Source organism: Ptychodera flava, chromosome 10, assembly GCF_041260155.1.
Source record: "Ptychodera flava strain L36383 chromosome 10, AS_Pfla_20210202, whole genome shotgun sequence".
In the NCBI taxonomy this organism is placed as follows: Eukaryota; Metazoa; Hemichordata; class Enteropneusta; family Ptychoderidae; genus Ptychodera; species Ptychodera flava.
The window spans coordinates 36,092,503-36,113,167 of NC_091937.1; the positions used below are offsets into that span (position 1 = coordinate 36,092,503).

Genomic DNA, 20,665 nt, shown 5'->3' on the forward strand with positions numbered 1-20,665 from the left:
TTGTATTAACGCTGCCAATTTAGCCATTGTCGGTGACACCTCTGGCGTATTCACCAAATTCAGCCCTGTATTTGGCCGTTAATTTACTCTTCTCTGTTTTATCTCATTGACAATTTGACAGCTAGTTGGATTTGCTGGTGATTGCACAAACAGCTCTTGTACAATCATAGTGGCTCACGTATGCTATGATTCTCACAGCAAAACATACAGTTGTATTGTCATTTTCCAGAGAGAAAAACTGCCCTTTTTAATTTTTAAGCAGTTCTTACCAGCATGATGGTGTAACTTAAATTAGGAATTATGTCCCTGAGAATCTATAAGTAGTTCTGCAATTAAGAGTCCAGTATATTCAGGGTGGACCATAAGACTACAAGAAAGGGGGGAATGCGTGAGATAATTTCAAATGTGTAATCCCATCACTTTTCTGTATTTCGTTTTGACAGCAGTTGAAATAAAATTCAAGATATTTCTCGTGTCAATGAAAATTATCATATGACAATGGGTAAAGCACTCTGTGCCTTGGGGAGGACAGAATTATCAAAAACTACACAATTGCAAGCTGCAAACATAAATGGCATAACACTTTTCCTCCTGTCAGTACAAACAATATTGTTGTTGATGTTTACAAGCAGAAATATTGGATGGAGCAAACAGTGTGACAGAATTCTTCCCAAAGTAAGCTAGGAAGCTGTCAATATGTAGGTCAAGTTGAAGGTCATCATTTGAAGTCTATGGTTGTTTGAGTGACCGAAGGATGTAAATGGATGGCAATACCACTTACAAGATGAAACACTAGCCCAATTGCAATTAATGTTGTACATTGTTGCAGTGCGGTAGGTCAAGTGTGCATCCCATTCATAATATCAGATATCACACAACCTGCTTTCACGATTCTATACTTCATACTTTGTTCCAGCTCTTGAAGTCCTCTGTTAGTTGTAAGTCCTTTGAAATTCAAGCAGTGAATCAGTATGGTATTGGAGTAGAATTTGAAAATTGAGTTTCCCTGACATGATTAATCTTCGCATCTTCTTGCATGCCAATGGTTTTGGAATTTTATCCGTATGAAGGGACTTTTCACAACTTCCAAGATTTTCCAATCTACCTCTTCCATATCACCTCTCATTGAGTTACCACACACACTCAAAGGTTCCAGAAATGACCAGTCACGGCTAATCTCTCATCTTAGGATATGTAAATCAAGGACAGAGACTGTAATTCCCCATGGACGTCCACTTCTCCTTCACTAATTAGTAGATCTTAATCTGCATAGTCCATCATTAATTACTCAATAGGGATTCATTAAGTCCAATTTACAGTGACACCGCTAAGCCCTGGTCTTAGTGCTTTTTGCGTCATCCAACTCTTTGATGAGGATCCATGGAGCTGCTGTAATTACACTGTGTGGCAATCGATAGGAATTTTGGTCATCATTAATTGCTAATGGTTCACGGCTCTATCGTTTTAGAGAAAGCTATCTCTTCGCACTCTTGAAAAAGAAAAAACAACAGCAATATAATGGACAACATTGGATTAAGGGCAGGCAGTGAATGATTGAAGAGGCTGTAATGGTCCACTACAAACCTTGAACATCATCTTGAATTTCAGGAAACATCTTTACAAAAACTGAGTTGAAAATATCAAAACTGGAGAATTGAGTTTTGTAATCTAAGTTTAGTGGACCACGCCTACTTTTAAAATTTCAGAAATTGGAAGTCTTGTTCAATATTAGCATGTTGGGTTTTAGTCTTTTCAGTCAAAAATATTGTCATCCATGAAAGCTTGTGGATACACCTGTGAAAGCTGTCTTGATACGTGTCAGTTAGAATTTGCAGAATTTATCTATGAAACATTCGAACATGCTGACATTGAATTGAATTGATTTCCAAACTGTTTAACGTTCTTATAATTTATTGAGCAAAAGATAACAAAGGATTCACCACAAAGTTTTCATACACATTTACCAGTGTGATTCTATATCTCATGTGAACTCACCACTGCCAGAATACAAAGTGTTCTTCACAGTTCATGTGGCACATATTGTTTCCACACTACTAGCCACAGGAATGCTCCATTCTTTCAGCCACCTGTTTCTCCCCCAGCTCATATGGTATTGTCTTTACACTACCATGGATGACAACAGGACCATTGTACTACAGGGATGTTCTGGGGGGCTATAGGTGTATTGATATTTTGCCTATTCTTTGCTATCAACACAGTTAAGCCCAGGGGATCATGGTAAGTGGTTTTGTTGATGCTTAATGAAGCACATGACATTATCACTCTGAGATGCATTGAGAAGTACCCAACTATCACCTGCATGGCCATTTAGCACACAATAAGCAAGTTATACGCCACTTTTTAGCAAGAATACCTTGCACAGATAAACAGATCTCTATCCTTGCATGTGAAATGATTGCAGGATTATTCCAAAGAACTTCCACATCAAGAATCAGAACTCAGATCTACATATGGGATTGTAATACTTTGATTATTTTATTGTCAAAACAAACAAGTTTTCAAATTCATTTATTGTGCATCTGCATTGTTGCCAACAAAGTATTTGCCAACAAAATGCACATGATGAAGTATATTTAAAATATAAATATATATAAAAGACTTCGATAAATCCCTTAAAACTAGTAATGGATGTGAAATACATGTACTGTGCTGATATGCATTAATTCATGATATGCAAAGAATTTCTACACCAGAACTTAGGCCAAATCAAAAAACGTGTGAGTTAGTGGTGAAATGCTTCCGATAATTACGGTAGGTGGATCTTAGGAAATTTTTTCAAATCTTTCTTTTTTTTTGCTGAGACTCATAAATACAGTAAAGTTAGAGAATATGGTTGATATTTTTTGAAAAAGTGAAAAAAAATGCTTCGAGTTGGCTTTTTTTTTTCCTAGAAACACTCATATTTCAGTTGCATTGTTTAGACAAATGAGTCCAGGCGCTGGCACGGTCCCTCTGTGATAGAGGTACTGTGGTCCAGGGTTCTGTTACTGATGGTTACTAAGCAATGTGTGCTATTTCTTATGAAAGATGAACAAATGTGCAAATGACTTCTCAAAGTTGTGACTTTTATTGAGTATTTAAACCCATTTCCCTGTCATTTGTCACAATTTGGTGGAAAAGGGAGCAAAGAATTAACTGAAATAGTCCTTCTGCCCCAGAAGGCACAGTGGATTCACAATCGATACAAAGAAATAATGAAAAACGATAAACAAACTACAGCAGATCATTAGGGTAAATAAAGTAAACAAATATTGACCAAAAAAAAACAAACAGAAACATGCAAGTCCCTTGGCTCTGTGGATTTTGACCTTCAGAAAACAGCTTGAGTTAATCATTGTCAGTCTAATAGTGTGAAGTCTGATTTTACAGTCTCCTTCAAGTATCAGATCACAAAATCTGTCTCCGCTCCATAGACCATTTTGAAAATCAGCTGAAGTCTTACACAACACAAAAGTAGTACTTTTGATCAGTTGCATTTTTTTGTTTTGTGAAAGAAAATGAGAGTACAATTCAGGGAGTGGTATCATGCAAAGTGTTGCAAAAAAGAATCAAGTTGATTGCCATTTTAGTGACATTTTGCATAAAGAGTAGCAGTAATTAGTATATTAAACCTCTGTGGACAGAAGCTGAAATACAAAGTGTTTATTTTCACAAAAACAAGAGGATGAACAAATAAATTTACTGTACAAATTTCAAAATGAGTAACTGGACTAGCCATAGAGCCAAGAGAAAGGTCTATGGACAAGCAAAGAATCAACTATAAGAATCCACAAAACTGTCCTTGAGGTGCCTAGATGAATTCTGCCTTGACTGTAAATCTACCAGTGTAGTATTACCACACAATGTGATTTCAGTCCTGGGCTGGATATACCGTTTTCCCCCTTCTCATATGCAATCCTGCAGTGATGGCACACCTAGCTGATGAATATTCATAAGTTGCGTGGATCATTCTGGTTGGCCAGTTGCAGTCTTCTCAGATTTTGAGGATGAAAAACTGTAACTACGTAATATGACTATTGTGTAAACTTCATATGTTATAAAATGTGGCGTAAAGTGCTCTAAGTTTATATTTTTTAGATGGAATCAAAATGCTGTTTGGATGAGATAGACTTTTTGCAATGGTACAAACAATGGTTCATTGCCTTTTTATCAAATCAATGTCTGTCGATCCAAGGTTCATGGTAGTGCCAGACTAACGCACGCATTTTACATCATTCACTGAATTTACAAACAAAGAAACCAACAAATAAATAAATAAAGAAACAAAACAGATGATCTCACAATGTATATATGGTGGAGCCACTATTTAATTTTGTCAAAGTTACACGGACATGTTGGTGAAACTGTAGGTTTTCAGGTACACTCAGATGATGTATCAAAACTATGTTATTGAATGTTTTGTTTACTCCTATAGACATCAACAGTGAAAGTAAAATCATCATAATGGTCAAGCCACTGTAATTTGAAATTTCTCTGCCGCCCATTTCCCCTCTTCCAATCAGGAAATCTCCCCAATTACCCTTTCACAGCACAAACACTTCTCGCTACAAAAGTTCCCACTGGCATGTCTTTGCCGTATGCTTCTCCCCTTCCCATCAGCAAACTCCTGAAAGAATTAAATCATACCCTCTGTTCATCCATTGTGCCTTCATCAAATTGCCTGCTGAGAAGTGGAATGAAATTTCTCCATCCACTAATGAGGAAATCTGCCCACCTGACCATTACACAACATATGGATGTAAAAAATATTGCGTTCCCATCTGAAAGTGCTTGCTATCAGCTTTTTGCATGAGCAGCTTTGTTACCTGGCCCTGTCATTTTCAGAAAGAAGATTTAAAAATGGGAGTTTATGATTTACGGTTGCGACTCTAATTTGATTTCTACTAAATAAACTGCAAAGCAAACTTTTTGTTCGAAAGTCAAATGCAGTTCTGTGCCTTTCCCTTCCGCTGGCATTGATAAATGACAGCGTACAACTGAACTTGTGATGCATCTTGATTGGTGCTAGGTTTTGAATTGCACAGTGCAGTGTACACACAATAACATTGTAAGCTGAAATGTAAACAGAAGGCCAGTAGTAATGAATTGTGCCATGCAATTGAGAGAGAAAATTAAAGAAAGTGAGTCTTGACACCTGTCGAACTGCGTCTATTTTGGTGGTTGGAGATTTCCTTTTAAAGTGTCCAGTGATCCTTTGTCCTTCGACTGTCTTACGTAAGAACACTTGTAATGGCTCCTGGCACACCACTTTATTCATTCTGAGTAGCAATTATGTCAAAACAAATGTTAAACAATCCAGAACTATGTCAAACATTTCTGGTGGACAAGAACACAACTTTTTTGGTTCAAGGGTATTGTACATGTACTTGTCATGATTTTGGCAAGTTTCATGCTGTATTGAACTTCATTTGTATCCGTATATGAAAACTTTCAATTTTGCAGTTCTGTTGTAAACATTGGCCTTTTATTTATCATTGATGTGAATTCTTAGTTGTGCACCGTGTTTGACTTTTTCATTGGTCGCAAATATTGATACAGTAGTGTTTCGACCAATCATGGGTGCAATTACATATCAGAGTTTCTCTTCAAAAGTCAAAACATTTATGGCAGTTTTAATATTTACCCAAACTCCTCTCTTTCATCAAATTTCCATCAAGGGATGAACTAATTCTGTATTAATGTTCATCAGTTCACAAATTTGAAAGTAGATTTCTTGATATATTTTGTTTTGAAAAGATAATAACAGTGCATTCCATGCATGCATCGACTGCGATGCGTTGCCAAGCTTAACATAACGTGATTTGACATACTGTGGGGTGTAAGACAAGAACTTGCGGTAGACATTCAAAACAAATGCAGTGAACAAAAAATCATTAAAGTTGCAGCTACTGACTCCTTACAGAAGTTTGACATTGTTAAACCCATGATACTTATCTTGATAATATTCATAGAGATAACTACTTTGTGTCAATATTGACAGTTGCTGGAAAAGACAACAGAATTGTCTCATCAATGTCATCCATCGCTTTATCGTCTGTCTCATAAATGCGCCAACAGTTTCTGTTGCAATATGTCCTGAAGACTTGGAAACAAAACAAAACAAGGAAATAAATTAAGAAACCAAACTCACTCTTCACGATTCACTTCAGTACTCATGAATGTATATTGACCAATTTGCCCAAAGGGTGTACTTTTTTTACTCTCATACCCGGCAGATATTCTATCTTGAAGTCTGAACAAATTCGCAACACAACTATTGTTCTTTAGTTCACGGAAACAACTAGATCTCAAAACAGACTAAGAGCTGTTTTTCGTCATTGGGGGATATTTCAAGCAATTGGAGGCATAATTTCACCGTACCTCTTCATTTAAATTGCTGTTTGCTTCCTCATTGGATGAAAAGTTTTTGTTTGTGGTTCAAAACACAGATAACAGTTGCCATGGTATTTGACAAAAACATTCCCTTCCACTGTCTGTCAGATCCCCCTTAAGAACAACTTCAAAAAAAAAAAAATGTGCGTCCTATCATGAAACATTCCGAGACTTTTTGTACCAGAAATCATCCCTGAAAGAAATGTTTTGATGGAATAGTTTTGTAAAAAAAAACGAGGTTAAGGATTATGGGTGTGAATTGAAATCACCTGGAGTCCAATTCACTGGAGACTGTGAACGTTAATAGTAAACTGAGTCATCCAAGGGCATGATATGTTATGCAACCTGACAACTTTTGTTGCCGGGGTGAAAGAGGGGTCTTCTCCAAAGTGAATAAAATGGTGCTGTCTGAAATTTGCTCAGGTACTTCTGTAAAGTCTTTCAGATTTTGATTTCTTGTACAGCATGACATGTTAAACATGGATGGAGGGACTGTGCATCAAAGCAATTAAAATCTCTCATTTTATAGTGAAAAGTGGTCTATGCTCTTGGACATAAACATTATAGCAATAAATATTGGTAGTACTGTACTGTTGCTTTTCTTTGGTTTTTTGAAGTTTTCATAATGTAGCAGAATTTTCCATTAATTTTCACCATGAGTTCTTAAAATTAATGCAATATCATCAAAAGATGATAAAATTCACAGACTGTATACTTTCCAATGATGTTTGAATTTAATCATATTCTTAAATTGTCAGACCATTGTAGTTGAAGAATATTGTCAGCAAGTGTACTGTTAAGGTGATGTTATGAATAGAGTTCACAAGCAATGAATGCAATATGAATATCCTCCAAAACTGTCAAAATCTGAGAAGAAAGAACAAAAAGATAGAACTTAAACCTGCTCACCCCCAATGCCCTGTAAACAGGTCGACATTCACCGATGATAACATGGGTTTGGGCAAAACTATGGCAGTGAAAGGGTAAAACCATTTGGTTCCTTCACATTTTCATATGTACCAAATGATTTTGTCAGACCTTAGAAAAGCGTTTATATATAATATTTAAAAGGAATTGTTGGTAAAATTGTCAGAGAATACAATGAATTTTAGCAGATACCTGTAAATTGTTGTATGCTGTTATTGAGAATGCCCCTAAGCCCATCACTAAAGCAATGAAATGGGACGGCCCACTGATATTGAGGTTTCTTGCTCACCACTAAGCAAATACAAACAATTAAATAAATTCTCTTTCAAGGCAAATACTCCTTTGTTTAAAAAAAGTGACATTGTAGCTGCACTGATGATAGATGATAAACAAGGTGTGGAATGTGAAATTCCCTGTCCAATAGACTGCATTCATATTCTTCTCAAAGACCTACTTGAAAAATTTGACATCTTTAAGATGATTACGCTAAGAGTCATGTCTTTGTTACAAAGATATACCCAAGGGTCAGATTTTCACAAAAAATAAAAAGTCCTGGCTCCTAATCTGTTTATTTTCCCCCTATTTTTCAAGTTGCATGGTGTTATTTTGAAAACCTGGAATACAGACTCTGCTTGCCTGATTCTTTTGAAAATCAGAAATCCATGCTTTCCCGAGAGGATAGTAGCACAGAGAAAAACAGCCGTTTCAAATTTTATTGACGGAGTCTTCTAAAATTTATGGGCAGTGTCATTCTAAATGCAGTCCTTTGCTTCTTGTTCAAACTCTTTTTTATGAATAAAATTTTATCACTTGTAATTAAGTTTTCACATTTAACTCTGTAAGCCTGGGAGAAACAATATGTGCAAAAACTTGACTTTTATGTATCAGTATATATTCCTCTGTAAGTTTGCTGTGGCATAACATGCCTGTATGTTGACAGTTTCCCTACAAAACACAGTCATTTTTATAACAATGGAATTAGTGTAGGTTTTAGAAACTGTTGGCATATACAGCATTCTGAAATATGGATTATAAAAATAAAGTGTTCTGTGAAAAGGATAGAAATGATAAAATTGAAACCTAACATGAATGAATAAATAAATAAATAACAAATAGATAAATAAACAAATAATTAAATTAATGAATAAATGAGTTACCTCTGGAATATCAAACATATGCAATACACTCAGTGGTGTGTCCTCTGTTTTCAATGCAAAATATCTTCCCTGTACACACTGGCAACCTCATGAGATCCAATAATTTTTGTCTTTGCATTGATTTTCATCAAACCCCAGGGTTATTGTTTTTATACATATCAGGACTGCAAACTTTAGCGTTGACAAACTCTATTTTGCCAGGAGATGAAATCCACATATACTTTGCTTACAACCATTGACAGAGAGATCAAGTTGTTCAGTTTTTCCGATTGAAAAGTCACACCAACAATTTGGACGTTTTTTCAAGCTGAAAGGGTCAAAATTGGCTCAAAAGTTGCCAAATTCCTGTACATCGAAATTCCGGAAATGCGATGAGATTACAATCAATTGCACGGGTTCAAAATCCTGACCATTGTGGGGAGAGTGTTTGTGTTACTTTGTCGGTGTCTGTGCTTGGGTCTGAGCATTTAAGCATATAAACTAAAGCATTGATTTTTCACTGATGTGCAAATTCTTCATAGACTTAACGACACGATGCCTTGTCTCCCATGCAAAGGGTCATTTACCTGTAGCATTTGTCCCTTTGGGATTTAATGTCTATACCTGTTCCGGGGGAAAAGGGACAAATCTTGAAAATAAACTTGGGTCCTGATGTTGAGGTAAATTACTGTAACATATTTGTGTCCTCATTGACTGATTTAGTTTGTGGCTTTTTCGCATAAACTATTGAGAATAATTATTAAAATATACAGATTAAGTGAAAACTCCCCTTAAAATGAAATGGTCTGTCCCTGAGCTCTGTGCACATTGCTAATTGGATTTCACCGCGGTTCGCCTTTTGGTCACTGTACCGGTTAGATTTCAAAGGCGTTGGTTAGTCCTAATACCAAGGTACGCTTCATTTGATTTTCCTCATCGATGTGAATTCAAGGGTTTCATTCTTCCACTTGTCACTCAATTCACTTTTGAAGTAGTGTACTTCTCCCTGCATTTTGCGTTCACAACTGAGAATATGAGCTGCCGTCATAAAGTTTGGTCATTGTCCACAGAGAAGCCGATAGCTATGTAGTTAAGAAGTGTGCAGCAAAAAAAATTTTGGTGAAAGTTTTGAACATTGTTTTGAAAACCTGAGGACCAAATAGCCAGAAGCAGGGGCAGGTACGATCTGTGGAGTTTTCAAGCTATACTCTGTGAATTTTTCAGTCCAGTCTGAGACACTTTACACAAAAGCTGTGCTTTACAATAAAGTGTGTAGAAACCACAACTTAAGAACGGAATGTTTTTTCAAGTGGGTTAGTGTTTGATTCATTGACAGTGATCCTTAAAGGAGACCTGTCCTGTCTTGTGGTATCCGATACTTCCTTAGAAACAGTGTTCACATGTCATGCTACTGGAAAAAATGGTAAAGGGGAAAATAAATCTCGGTCTTTGAACTTTTCAATTTGTGTCATTTGACAAGTTGTTTGCTCAGCATCTTGAAGATGAGGAATTTAGAGGGCAATCTGGCCAATACCTGCAGTTGTTATTGGATTGATTGTGGACACAGAGTAGTGGCAAAATAAATTCAAGTGTTATTCCAGTAGTGTGCTATGATGTACTGTCAATGAATGAATGGCTTTTCTCAAAGTGACAGGCAACTGAGAAATTGCTGCAAAGTAATGAAGGCTAACATTCAACAAATACCATGTTACGAATTATGAGGGTTCAATTTCTTTTTGCATGAACATAGCAAAAAATATAAAGGAAAGAGAAAAAAACAGCGACTTTCTCAAAATTAAGAAATAAAACATTATTTACACTCTAGTTTATCACACTTTGTGGCTTCTTTGACGTTTGGAGCTTTCAGTGTGCTTACGTCAATTATCAACTGTTGTGTATTAGAATGATATTGCACCATTGAAGAATGAATTGTAGATTGTTGAGGTTTCGTGTTTGTATTTCAGTGAACTGTGTCAGCCGTTTGATGAAGGGTGTGCTGTTGACTCATGGGAACAGTGAAAAGCTCACATTTGTACAGCATGGCTTCCGTGACATCAGATCTGAATGAGTCATACCTAAGCTACTTGTTGTGAATCTGAAGATTACAAAGACGCAAATACTCCAGCTCCAATGACATGGAATTTCCACTGTACTAATTCTAATTCCTGAATTTGCCAGCTTCCTGTCACAAATTTCAAACATTCTGAAATATTTTTTCAAAAAGTTTTACCACTGTTATTTCTGTGAAATCCCAAAAATAGAACAATCCTGTGAATACCCTGTTAATTCTGGAAGAATTTTACGGGACAGGATTGCGTAACAAATTTTAAAAAGTTTGTGGGTGTAGCTTATATTTTGCATAACACCAGCCCATGACATATCAGAGTCCTATGGCAGTGAATTGACGCTATGTTTTTACATATTTTCCGCACAAAGAAAGTTCATCATAAATAAAGATATGTACTTTAATAGATATGTGCTGCGCATGCAACAAAATGAATATGCAGTCAGTCAAAATCCAAATATTATTGCTACAATCTCAATATTTTATTTAAGATAAACAATTTAGTAAAAAATATCACACATGTACTCATTTGTACAATGGCACTAGTGGGGCATTCAGGTACACACACACATACAGAATGTTAAATATCGAATTACTACAAGTAGGCTGTACGTGTATTGACATTTAAGATTATCAATGATGTCAGGTAGGATGATTGTGTGGCAAATCCACAGGTCAAAGGTCATCCAGGGTCACAAGTCTTAAGCAAAAAATAAATACCACAGGACACATTCCATTCAATATTTGTTTGTGTAATTGGTTGGAAATGAACATAGCGGACTTATTTAAACTTGCGGTATCGGGTGTCTATTGAATAGCTTACACATTGCAGTTTAATAGCTGGATTAAATTCTGGCGTTGGTCGCTGTGGTGGTAAGAGAGATTGGGATTTCTCCAATTTTTTCCACGCAACAGCAGTTTCTGAAAGTCTTAGTATCACCCTAGCATGTGCCTAAAATGTATGATTACAAATGCACTGTAGCGAGAACATTTACTCAGCAATGCTGACATTTGGGTGAACAGAAAATTCAAAAAGTCATAAATAGATTGAGAAATCACGAATAGAGACAGGAAGTTTTGTGAAAATATTGGCAATTCCACATCCACTAGCCAATGAATGAATCAGTATATTAGCACAATGTACATATATACATCCTTAAACTGGGTGTGTGTACATCAGCTTTCTGGTGCAGCATAGATCACTGAAGTGAGTATAGGCTGAGCAATGACAGATGACCTGAGGCATGCGTCAGTCAGTTCAATAATAAGCACACCATCCTTGTTAAGGAAAAATAAATCTGAATAATGTCTCAAAGGAAGCAAAAATAAATTGAAATGTGTCTAAAGATGGAACCTTTAACCCGTCAAGAGTGTAATAGCACTGTACATGGGGTTTATCAAATCCAGTATTTATTATGATAAAATTAAAAATAAGTTTCAAACTTTGAATATTTTCCCAGAGAGTGTTTTAAAGGTTATTAGAAAAGTTTTAGCCCATCAGTTAATATGTTGAACACCTAGTTAGATTGAACTTGATAAACTTTTAAACTTTAAACTAGGTAAATTTAGAAATTGACATTTGTGTTAACAACTTTGAATTTCTATTTTTTGCAAACATATCTTGTAACTGTAGATACACAATGGTTTAGTATGTGCTTGTTTGATAACCCACTATCAACAACTTACAAACTGATATCTCTGTACTCAATTATAGTTTATTGCGGGGACACACATTACTCTGATATTGTGACAATAGCAAAATTATCATAGACTTTTCAAATCAACTGAGCAAGTGTGATATTTATCGAAAAATTATCTTTTCCTGTGTGATAATTCTTCAAAACTTTGCGTATAACGTGATAACATATCATTATACAGTGGTTACAACATCCAGGTCTGTCATGTGGAGGCTTGCAAATGTTTGAAGTTATTTACACCAGACTTGGTTGGAATTCCTTGGCCTGGTATCTATAGTACTGCGTAACAGAATCCCCAAAGAGTAGTCAGATATACTCTTACTGATGTAAAAGGGAAGTTTTCTTTTTTACATCCAGGGTATGGGTTTTGTTTTGTGTTTGCTTATTCAATTATGATCTCACTAACCCCTCAGAGACCTGGCAGCAATTACTGCCGATATTTGAACACACACGTCCTGCCAATGAGTGTAGCTCGCATGTTTTACAGTGGAGTGTGTGGCATGGCTAGGGGGTGACCTGAAATGAACTCTCAGAGCAGTGGTTACAGTTCTTTGAGCCCTTGATACCCAGAATGTTTATGTTTTTTGGCAGTAAGGATTTTGGTTTTGCCTTTGTTCTCCCAATCTGGTTGTAGCTGCAGGACTTGAATTCTTACAAAGTGGTGTGGCCTAGGGGTTGGTGGCGCTGGGCCAGGTGGGGGCCGTTGAAAGAACAGGGTAGTGTTGTGTATTTGTTACAATTTATTGTGATCATAATACAGGGCTTAGTATTCTTGATTGGATAGTGCTCTTACAGTGCTGAATCATAATTGGGGGGGGGGGGAAGAGTATAGTGAAGTTGACAGGAATAAAACATGGTTAAGAGAATCAAACTGACATGTTCAATGTTTTCTGGAGGCCAATATGACAATGTATGATATCACCAGCAACCTGCAGATGATGAATATTAGGGTTATAAATGTTAGAAGTGTGGCAACACAATGTAAGACTGCATTGACAGGATTAATGTCCTACTGAAAATATCATTGCATGGTTTTGAAAAAAAAAACATTTATGTTGTACCATTTGCAAATAGAAGTGAAATATGTGCAAAATGATAGAAGATGATGACAAGATCATACAATGTTTTTATACATCACTGAGCCAGCAGCTTATCATGTACTAAGTATAGTAATAATATATTATTATAAATCAGGCTACTATTAGAATAGTGTACATCTTCATGCCTGTTTAACATTCAGAGATACACAAGTTTTGTTAAAGTTTTCATAAACAGGGCCTCTCTGTGTGAAATGGAAGTTTGTTCAATGAAGGCGGACGCGCAGAAACAGGTTATCTGACAGTCGCCTGTCAAAATAATTAAATGACGAAACCGACATTTACAGAAGTCACATTTGTCAAATCAATGCCAGGATGTATTGAATGCATTGTAAAATTATAAAACAGAGTTGTTCGGGAACACAGAGTCAAATTACGGCGCAGTTTTGAGTTGAAATCTCCAGTGGATCAGTTTAATACACAGAACTCACACGGAGAGTCGACAGGCTGTAAGTCCAAGACAAACAAAACAAATCTCTTTTCTTCCTTTGAGTGTAGATTATAGTTTGAGAACAGACAAAGAGACGCCTGTTTGGCCATTAGCCATCTGTTGTTTTTCTGAAATTGGGCCAGAGGTTTTTTGCGGTTGATGTATCACAAACTAGTTTGAAAGACTTAAAGATTGTTCAAACCAACTCATCCATCAACCGCATGCAAACCGTGTCACAATGTCATATTTCTTGTTAAATCAAACACATTTCTTTCCTTTTTTCAGGGATGCTTTTTAAGATGCTACAAACCAAGATTGTATTGGCCTGCGATGGTGAGCTTTTGTCTCTGAAATGCCCTCAGGAAACTGCAATCACAATTCAGATGGCTCAATATGGGCGCTTTAAATCTCACGGAGTGGAAATGTGTCCGGTCAGGTGGAGTCCTTCCAAATCACCATATGATGACTCAACAGCTTGTCTTGCATCGGATACCTACAAGGTGAGTTTTGTTGCCATGGTGATTTGAAAATTTTAATATAAAAGGAACAAACAATATGGCCAATAATGAACTCAGGCTTACACTGGCATTTCAATTACTTCAGTGGTTGCTGTATATTGATCATATTTGCAAGTTATGCATTAAAATCAACTCAAATTACAATAAATTTGTCTACAATTTTGCAGCGTTAAATTTGCTGACAAGTATCTGTGTTTCCTCTGGCTTCTGATATTTTTTAGTAAATTTACGAATTGGGTATTGAAACTTTTCGTAAATTTTGAAATTTATAAGTAAACTTAACCGTTCCAATACGGAATATCATTCAATCAAATTCAAATTAAGTACAACATGTGCTTATAGACAGAACTATTTTGAGGTTTGGGGGCCTTCAGCTCTCAATCAACTAGCTGCTTCCTTGCATTCGTATATTTACGAATCAACAATGAAAAAAATTAGTAAATCATCTAAAAAATTAGTAATTTTACGAATTTGAGAGTGGCAGAGTAAACACAGAGTATGAATGACATCGATATCTAAATTGTAGAATGAAGAATCCCCTGTATTAGTTTGACAGATGGGGAAAATGTTATGTGTGACTGAAAACATTCCATTGCTTTATAGTTCAATCACATTTTTACACTTTCAGAGTACTCCATCCATATGCACACTGAGTGCCTAACAAGTGTAAGATTTATGGCAAATTGAAAAGTTACGTTTTCCGGTCAGGCCAGTTTTATAAACCATACTGACACATAAGATGAGTGAATGGAGTCCTCAAAGTCACCCTACCACCATGTCTGTCTTGTCTTTCATGTAGACCAAGTAACTTGAGAATAAACAAGAAATAAATCGTTTCCGTATTTTCTCATATTAACTACTGATACTTAGAGAAAACAATGTTTTTCTGCACGTAACTGGTCAATGCAAAACTTGTATTCCACAGAGCGGTTTCAGAAAGTGTTTGTACATGACTATAAGGTATTTAACAAAATAATAATTTTATTATCTGAAGACTGGGTAATGATTTTAATTTGAAAAAAAAATCTGTTTAGGTTTTCCTTCTTAGCAATATGACAGTGTTAGATATTAGTAAGAAGAACCTAGCTATCATAGTTACTATAACCACACGAAAATTTACTTCAAACATCTTTATTCCTAAATGATATAAACCTCAGTTTGTTTTTACTTCCCATGGCCTTGACCTTGGTTTTGACTACTTCATGGTTTGTCTCTAACAGACCCATGCAACAGACTTGTTGATGCAGATTTAACTTATTTAGATTTTCATTCAGTGATTTCAAAGCCAAGATTGGACTATATATATATATATATATATATATATATATATATATATATATATATATAATATATATATATATATATATATATATATATATATATATTATATATATATATATGGTCAATCTGAGCATAAATACCAACATAGCAATCTAAAAAGTTGACCTAAAATAGATTTTAAAGAGATCATGGAGATCATGTCACATTTTCTGAAAACTCGTTGTTTTAATATCTTCATTGTTGATGCCACATACCTGCATCTTCAAACCCTCTCACAGGGATAGAATGATTTTTAAAATGACTAAATTGTCATAGCATCTACAGGAATGACATTCTAACAATCCAGCAGCTGCACTGGGCAACCCACAGATTGAGCATGATGTTACATAGAACATTCATCATTCTCTAATCAACATAGCTTGAAACTGTAGCTGAGTTGATGTGTGCAGTAGAATTTTCTTTCCTGATATGTGAAAGGTCAATTATCAGCAGATTTGTCTCTCTTACAACAGTCAAGATATATACTAACTCTATAATTTATTGAATACCAACAAAAACCACAATCATACTACACATTCTTATCATCAAATCCCTACCACAATCATACAGTGCTCAATCTCAGGCCGGTGGATATTCTCCATTGATATTAAATGCCTCATTATATAAGTTGATTTGCATACCTTAAGGATGCTCATTAATATATTTTGCATAATTATTTAGGACATTGAGCATTATATAATCATAATTATTATTCTTTGCAAATATTATACATGTATATTAATAATTATTTTAAGCAATAATGTACATTTCCAGGCCCATGGATGCAAGGGAACTGTGCACAATATAAAGCCAAGTACAATTATGGAGTACAAAGTTTGTTTGAGTTCATTATTGGTTAGGAGGGGGTACATTATTACTATTACTATAGTTTTGGCAATGCCAGTGACTTTGTAGAATCTACAATAGAAAACATCGAGGGTAGCGATACTGGATAAACAGACACATTTTGAGTAATATCTGGTGAGAGCTAGGACATCACAAAATTCACTGATATTGACAAAGTGTTTATATAATGTTTAATATCTGATTCTCTTGGATGTGATAGTGATAGGTTGTTATATCAGAGCAGGTTTTGGCATTTAAAAAGAAATGTATGTAACGCTACAACTAATTGCACAAAGCTCATCTCCTTGCCACAGTGTTGGTGTATAGCAGTGATCAGAATCTGCAATCGGCCAAGTACGCAGCAAAACCTATGACGAAAATGAATGCAATTTTCAAGTGGATACCACTCAGTGATGGCTTCTGATTTCAATAAATCCTGATGCCAACACGTGCTGTGGCAAACCTTAGAATGCAATAATCTGCTGAACCAAACGATCACATCCGAATTGTTTGGCTCATGTTACAGATAATGAGAACACGAGAGTATGCTATGAATAGCTTTTACAAAAAGCCTACAATCAAGTGGATAATTCAAGAGCAAACAGAGAAATAATTCCAAAGTTTTTTCTTTTTGTTTTTTCAGGTGGTGATGGATCGATGCCAGGATAAGAAGCGGTGCAAAATAGAAGTTAATAATAATTTATTCGGACCTGACCCTTGCCCTCTCCGTCGAAAATATTTAGAAGTTACTTATAAATGCAGACCAAGTAAGTATCCATCCTTAGAGACCCGCTAGGGGATGATGTCTCTAGATTTCCACAAAATTTGAAATACTCAATATTAGTACAGAAATTTAAGTTTTGTTCTCAATATACTGTTTCAGGGGTATATAATACTTTTACTGTCCTCATAGTCCATGAATAAGTATGCTATAATTTTTGCCCTTTTGATTGTTCTTGTGAAGCCAATGTCATATTACTGCTATAATATAGCACAAAACCTTCTGGTAAAAATGTGGATGACTTTCCAGGGTTAAAACTTGAATACTGTCACAGTAATTGCAAAAATGTAACCAACTTTGTACATCTACTGAACATACTTGTAGTCTTTCAGCTGGTAATGCTATCAATTGCTTAGCCTCCCCTTTGAGACGACCCTCACGCTATGCCAATAAATGATATCTTTATTGGTTTTGATCTGGTTGACCTGCCGGCAAAAGTCAAACTCATATACAGAAGTTGACTGGAAATCTCTAGTTGTCAGGTTGGGGTGACTTGACCTTACCAAATCTGTCCCAAGTTCCAGTTGTCAATGCTATTCATGGCATGGTGTTTGTATTTCTGACTGTGTGTAAACTACTTGACCAATCCAGCCTCACAAAGTATGACTACAAAAGTACTCTGTTTTGCTGCAATACACTCCAAGAAATGCCCTGTGTACCGTTGTATACACAACAAATATTGTTCCCAAACTTTTTGTTTCTTAATAAGACTTTAAAATAGTTCTGCCATATATATAACTTCTTGTTTTAGTCTAATTACTGCAATTTTTTGCTTAAAAAATTAATATTTAAAGCTGAAGACATGAAATACAATAAAAAAAACAATTTGTACTCAAAAATTCAACATTTGCAAACATTTTTTTAATGTATCATTACCAAATGATTCAAAAAATTTTCTTTAGTCCCACAGAAAATTTACTGAATGTGAATTTTAATTAAAATTATAGGAAACTAATTTCAGTATTAAAATAATTTTAATTAAAATTAAAGGAAACTAATTTCAGTATTAAGGTTAAAAACCTACTAAAATAAATACTGGACAAAATCTTAATTTTTGATTTAATTTTAGATTAGCCAACAATTTAACCAGGTCACAGATAACCTTGACACCTGTCATTGACAATGATTGTTGATCTGATATCACAGAGATCTTATCACACTGGTATCTTCTCAACTGTGAAGTGGATCACCAGGTGCAAACATCAACTTGTACATCACAGTTACTGAGATTGAGCAGTGCTGAGGTTGCTGTTCCATCAGGTGTTATCAGCTAATTCAGTTGTTAAAAATTTGCCATAGTGGTACAGATGTGTCAATTGAAAGCCAAAGCTGATATTTAGATAGGAATTAGTATGTGTAATATGCAGGACTTCCTATTGTTGACTTCCTGTGAGAGACTGAAAGCGTAGAGTAAATGAATTGTAGTGTATCATCAAAAGACTTTTGAAGTTTGGTGGATCAAATCTTGAGATTTCCAAATCCCTGCAAAATTGAATGGTGCATTCATGACTGTAGACTCACATGTATAATCCGTAAATGACTGTTGACTTGCACGTACAGTCCATATGTTACTATGTTGTCACATGGCCACACAAGATGTTATTAAAACCACAGTCCCTCTAGAGGGACTGTGTTAAAACGCTGCATTTCTTCCGGCTATCAATCCCTATGAGGGGAAAAGCACCAGAAAATGTTAAAGAACTGTTAAAAAACGCACCTTTCTGCTAACTTTATGATAGTCATTATTTTTTACAACTCAAATTGGTAGATGTTGTATTTTTGTTACAACGCACAGTAGCACCCATTGTTCATGAACAGTCATGGCACATGGCCAACCATCATCATTAAATTCCAAGTAAAGTTCCCATTCAAAACTGAAATTCTTCTCAACTGTTTGATTTCACATAAAGTTTCCAGAAACTATCTTACAGGAATGCACTAATGCTGTTTCTTTTCAATTTGACCCAAATAGCAGCACACTCACACGGCCCATAATTCTTATTGTCATGGAGATATTATTGCAGAGTCAAAATTCACCTTTTTTCCTTCTAGTCTATACTCAGTAGGTTTTCAACAAAACAAAAATTGTCAATTTGTAAAACAATGTAATATACAAATTACGAAATGTTCTTTCAGAATAGTCATGCAACGTCATGAATAATACTGATTTTGTCCAAAATAATTAATTGATTTTGTCCAAAATAATTGTATTTTGAAATTAATTGATTTTGTCCAAAATAATTGTAGTTTGAAATTAATTGATTTTGTCCAAAATAATTGTATTTTGAAATTAATTGAAAAATTTGATTTTGTCCAAAATAATTGTAGTTTGAAATTAATTGATTTTGTCCAAAATAATTGTATTTTGAAATGATATAAATACCCCACATTACACTGACTGCCTTGACTCAAGAACATCTTCCATAATAAAAACTTTCAATCCTAGAATATTGTCAAGTCCCTTGACATAAATCTAAATTACAGGTACTTTTTATACATATTATTCTGATTTCAATAAAGATAAGATCACAGTAATTACAGTTCCAAAATCAAAATTGTGAGTGTGACTGTGAAAGACAAATTGACTTTATTGGTATATGTGATTTTTTTTCTCACAGATGAGTTCAGGAGTGTGGTAGCATGCGACAACACCGAACTTTTGCTGGAATGCTCATCATCAAAGGTTCTGGCCATTTACTCTGCTATGTATGGCAGGTCACAATACGGAAACATGAAATGTCCCTCCAGTGTTGATGTCGGTGAAGGTGAGAATTAGTCAATTAGTTGTCATGACAACTGGGTTGCCATGGTGAATCATATACTGTGGCAATCTGTATGCTAAAGTTGTTTTTATTCTGCTGTGGCTACAATATTTGAAATACCACCTTAGAACTATAGCAACAAATAAAATAATGTTAATGCATAATATCATGATTGTTGATTTTGAACATCATGACTGAGATTAAAGGTTGGTATGGTAACTCAAAAAGTACTGAACCAAAACTGTGCAGAGTTCTCATCAAGAAAGAGATTGATTTAAAGTTTCATTGGACAAAGTTTTAGCAAAAGATTAAGTCTTTCAGTTTTTGAGGAGTGAATAACCCCTATTGCTAGTAACTAGGTATAGTGCTTTCATTATACACATGTATGGCTTACAGGATGTGTTGTCAATCTTTGTATCACTATATCTGATCAGTGAAAGTTTACAAAAAATAACATTATGGCCAAAGATATTGGCGTTGTGTTAGTCTTTCACAGTTCACAGTTTGAGGATGCCTTTTAATCCCTTAATGCATGAACCTATTCATTAACCCTAAATTCCCTGTAAACAGGTCTGCAATCAACAATGGACTTGCAATGGGTCAAACCATATGGCAGTGTAAGAGTTGAGGATTTCAAATTTTAGAAAAATTTACCTAGCTAACAAAAATTGCCAATGTGACCTCTACTACACT

General features: G+C 35.3%; 3 protein-coding genes across 4 annotated transcripts in view; 2 read left to right on the forward strand and 1 right to left on the reverse strand.

Annotated features, from left to right (window-relative positions):
* Positions 1-20,665, reverse strand: part of LOC139142665 (zinc finger-containing ubiquitin peptidase 1-like) — a 470,199-nt gene that overhangs the window by 378,191 nt on the left and 71,343 nt on the right. The gene's annotated exons all lie outside the window — the stretch shown is intronic.
* Positions 1-20,665, forward strand: part of LOC139142666 (protein eva-1 homolog C-like) — a 66,263-nt gene that overhangs the window by 28,720 nt on the left and 16,878 nt on the right. Inside the window, exons 2-5 of one of the 2 annotated variants that reach the window (XM_070712718.1) lie at positions 10,421-10,605; positions 14,031-14,245; positions 17,073-17,196; positions 19,829-19,975. In XM_070712718.1, coding sequence (XP_070568819.1) covers positions 10,587-10,605; positions 14,031-14,245; positions 17,073-17,196; positions 19,829-19,975 — 505 coding nt within the window. In that variant the 5' untranslated portion in view covers positions 10,421-10,586. The remainder of the gene's footprint in view (positions 1-10,420; positions 10,606-14,030; positions 14,246-17,072; positions 17,197-19,828; positions 19,976-20,665) is intronic. The other variant, XM_070712717.1, reaches the window with a different exon arrangement.
* LOC139142671 (protein disulfide-isomerase 1-like) overlaps positions 1-20,665 on the forward strand; it is a 272,131-nt gene that overhangs the window by 7,853 nt on the left and 243,613 nt on the right. The gene's annotated exons all lie outside the window — the stretch shown is intronic.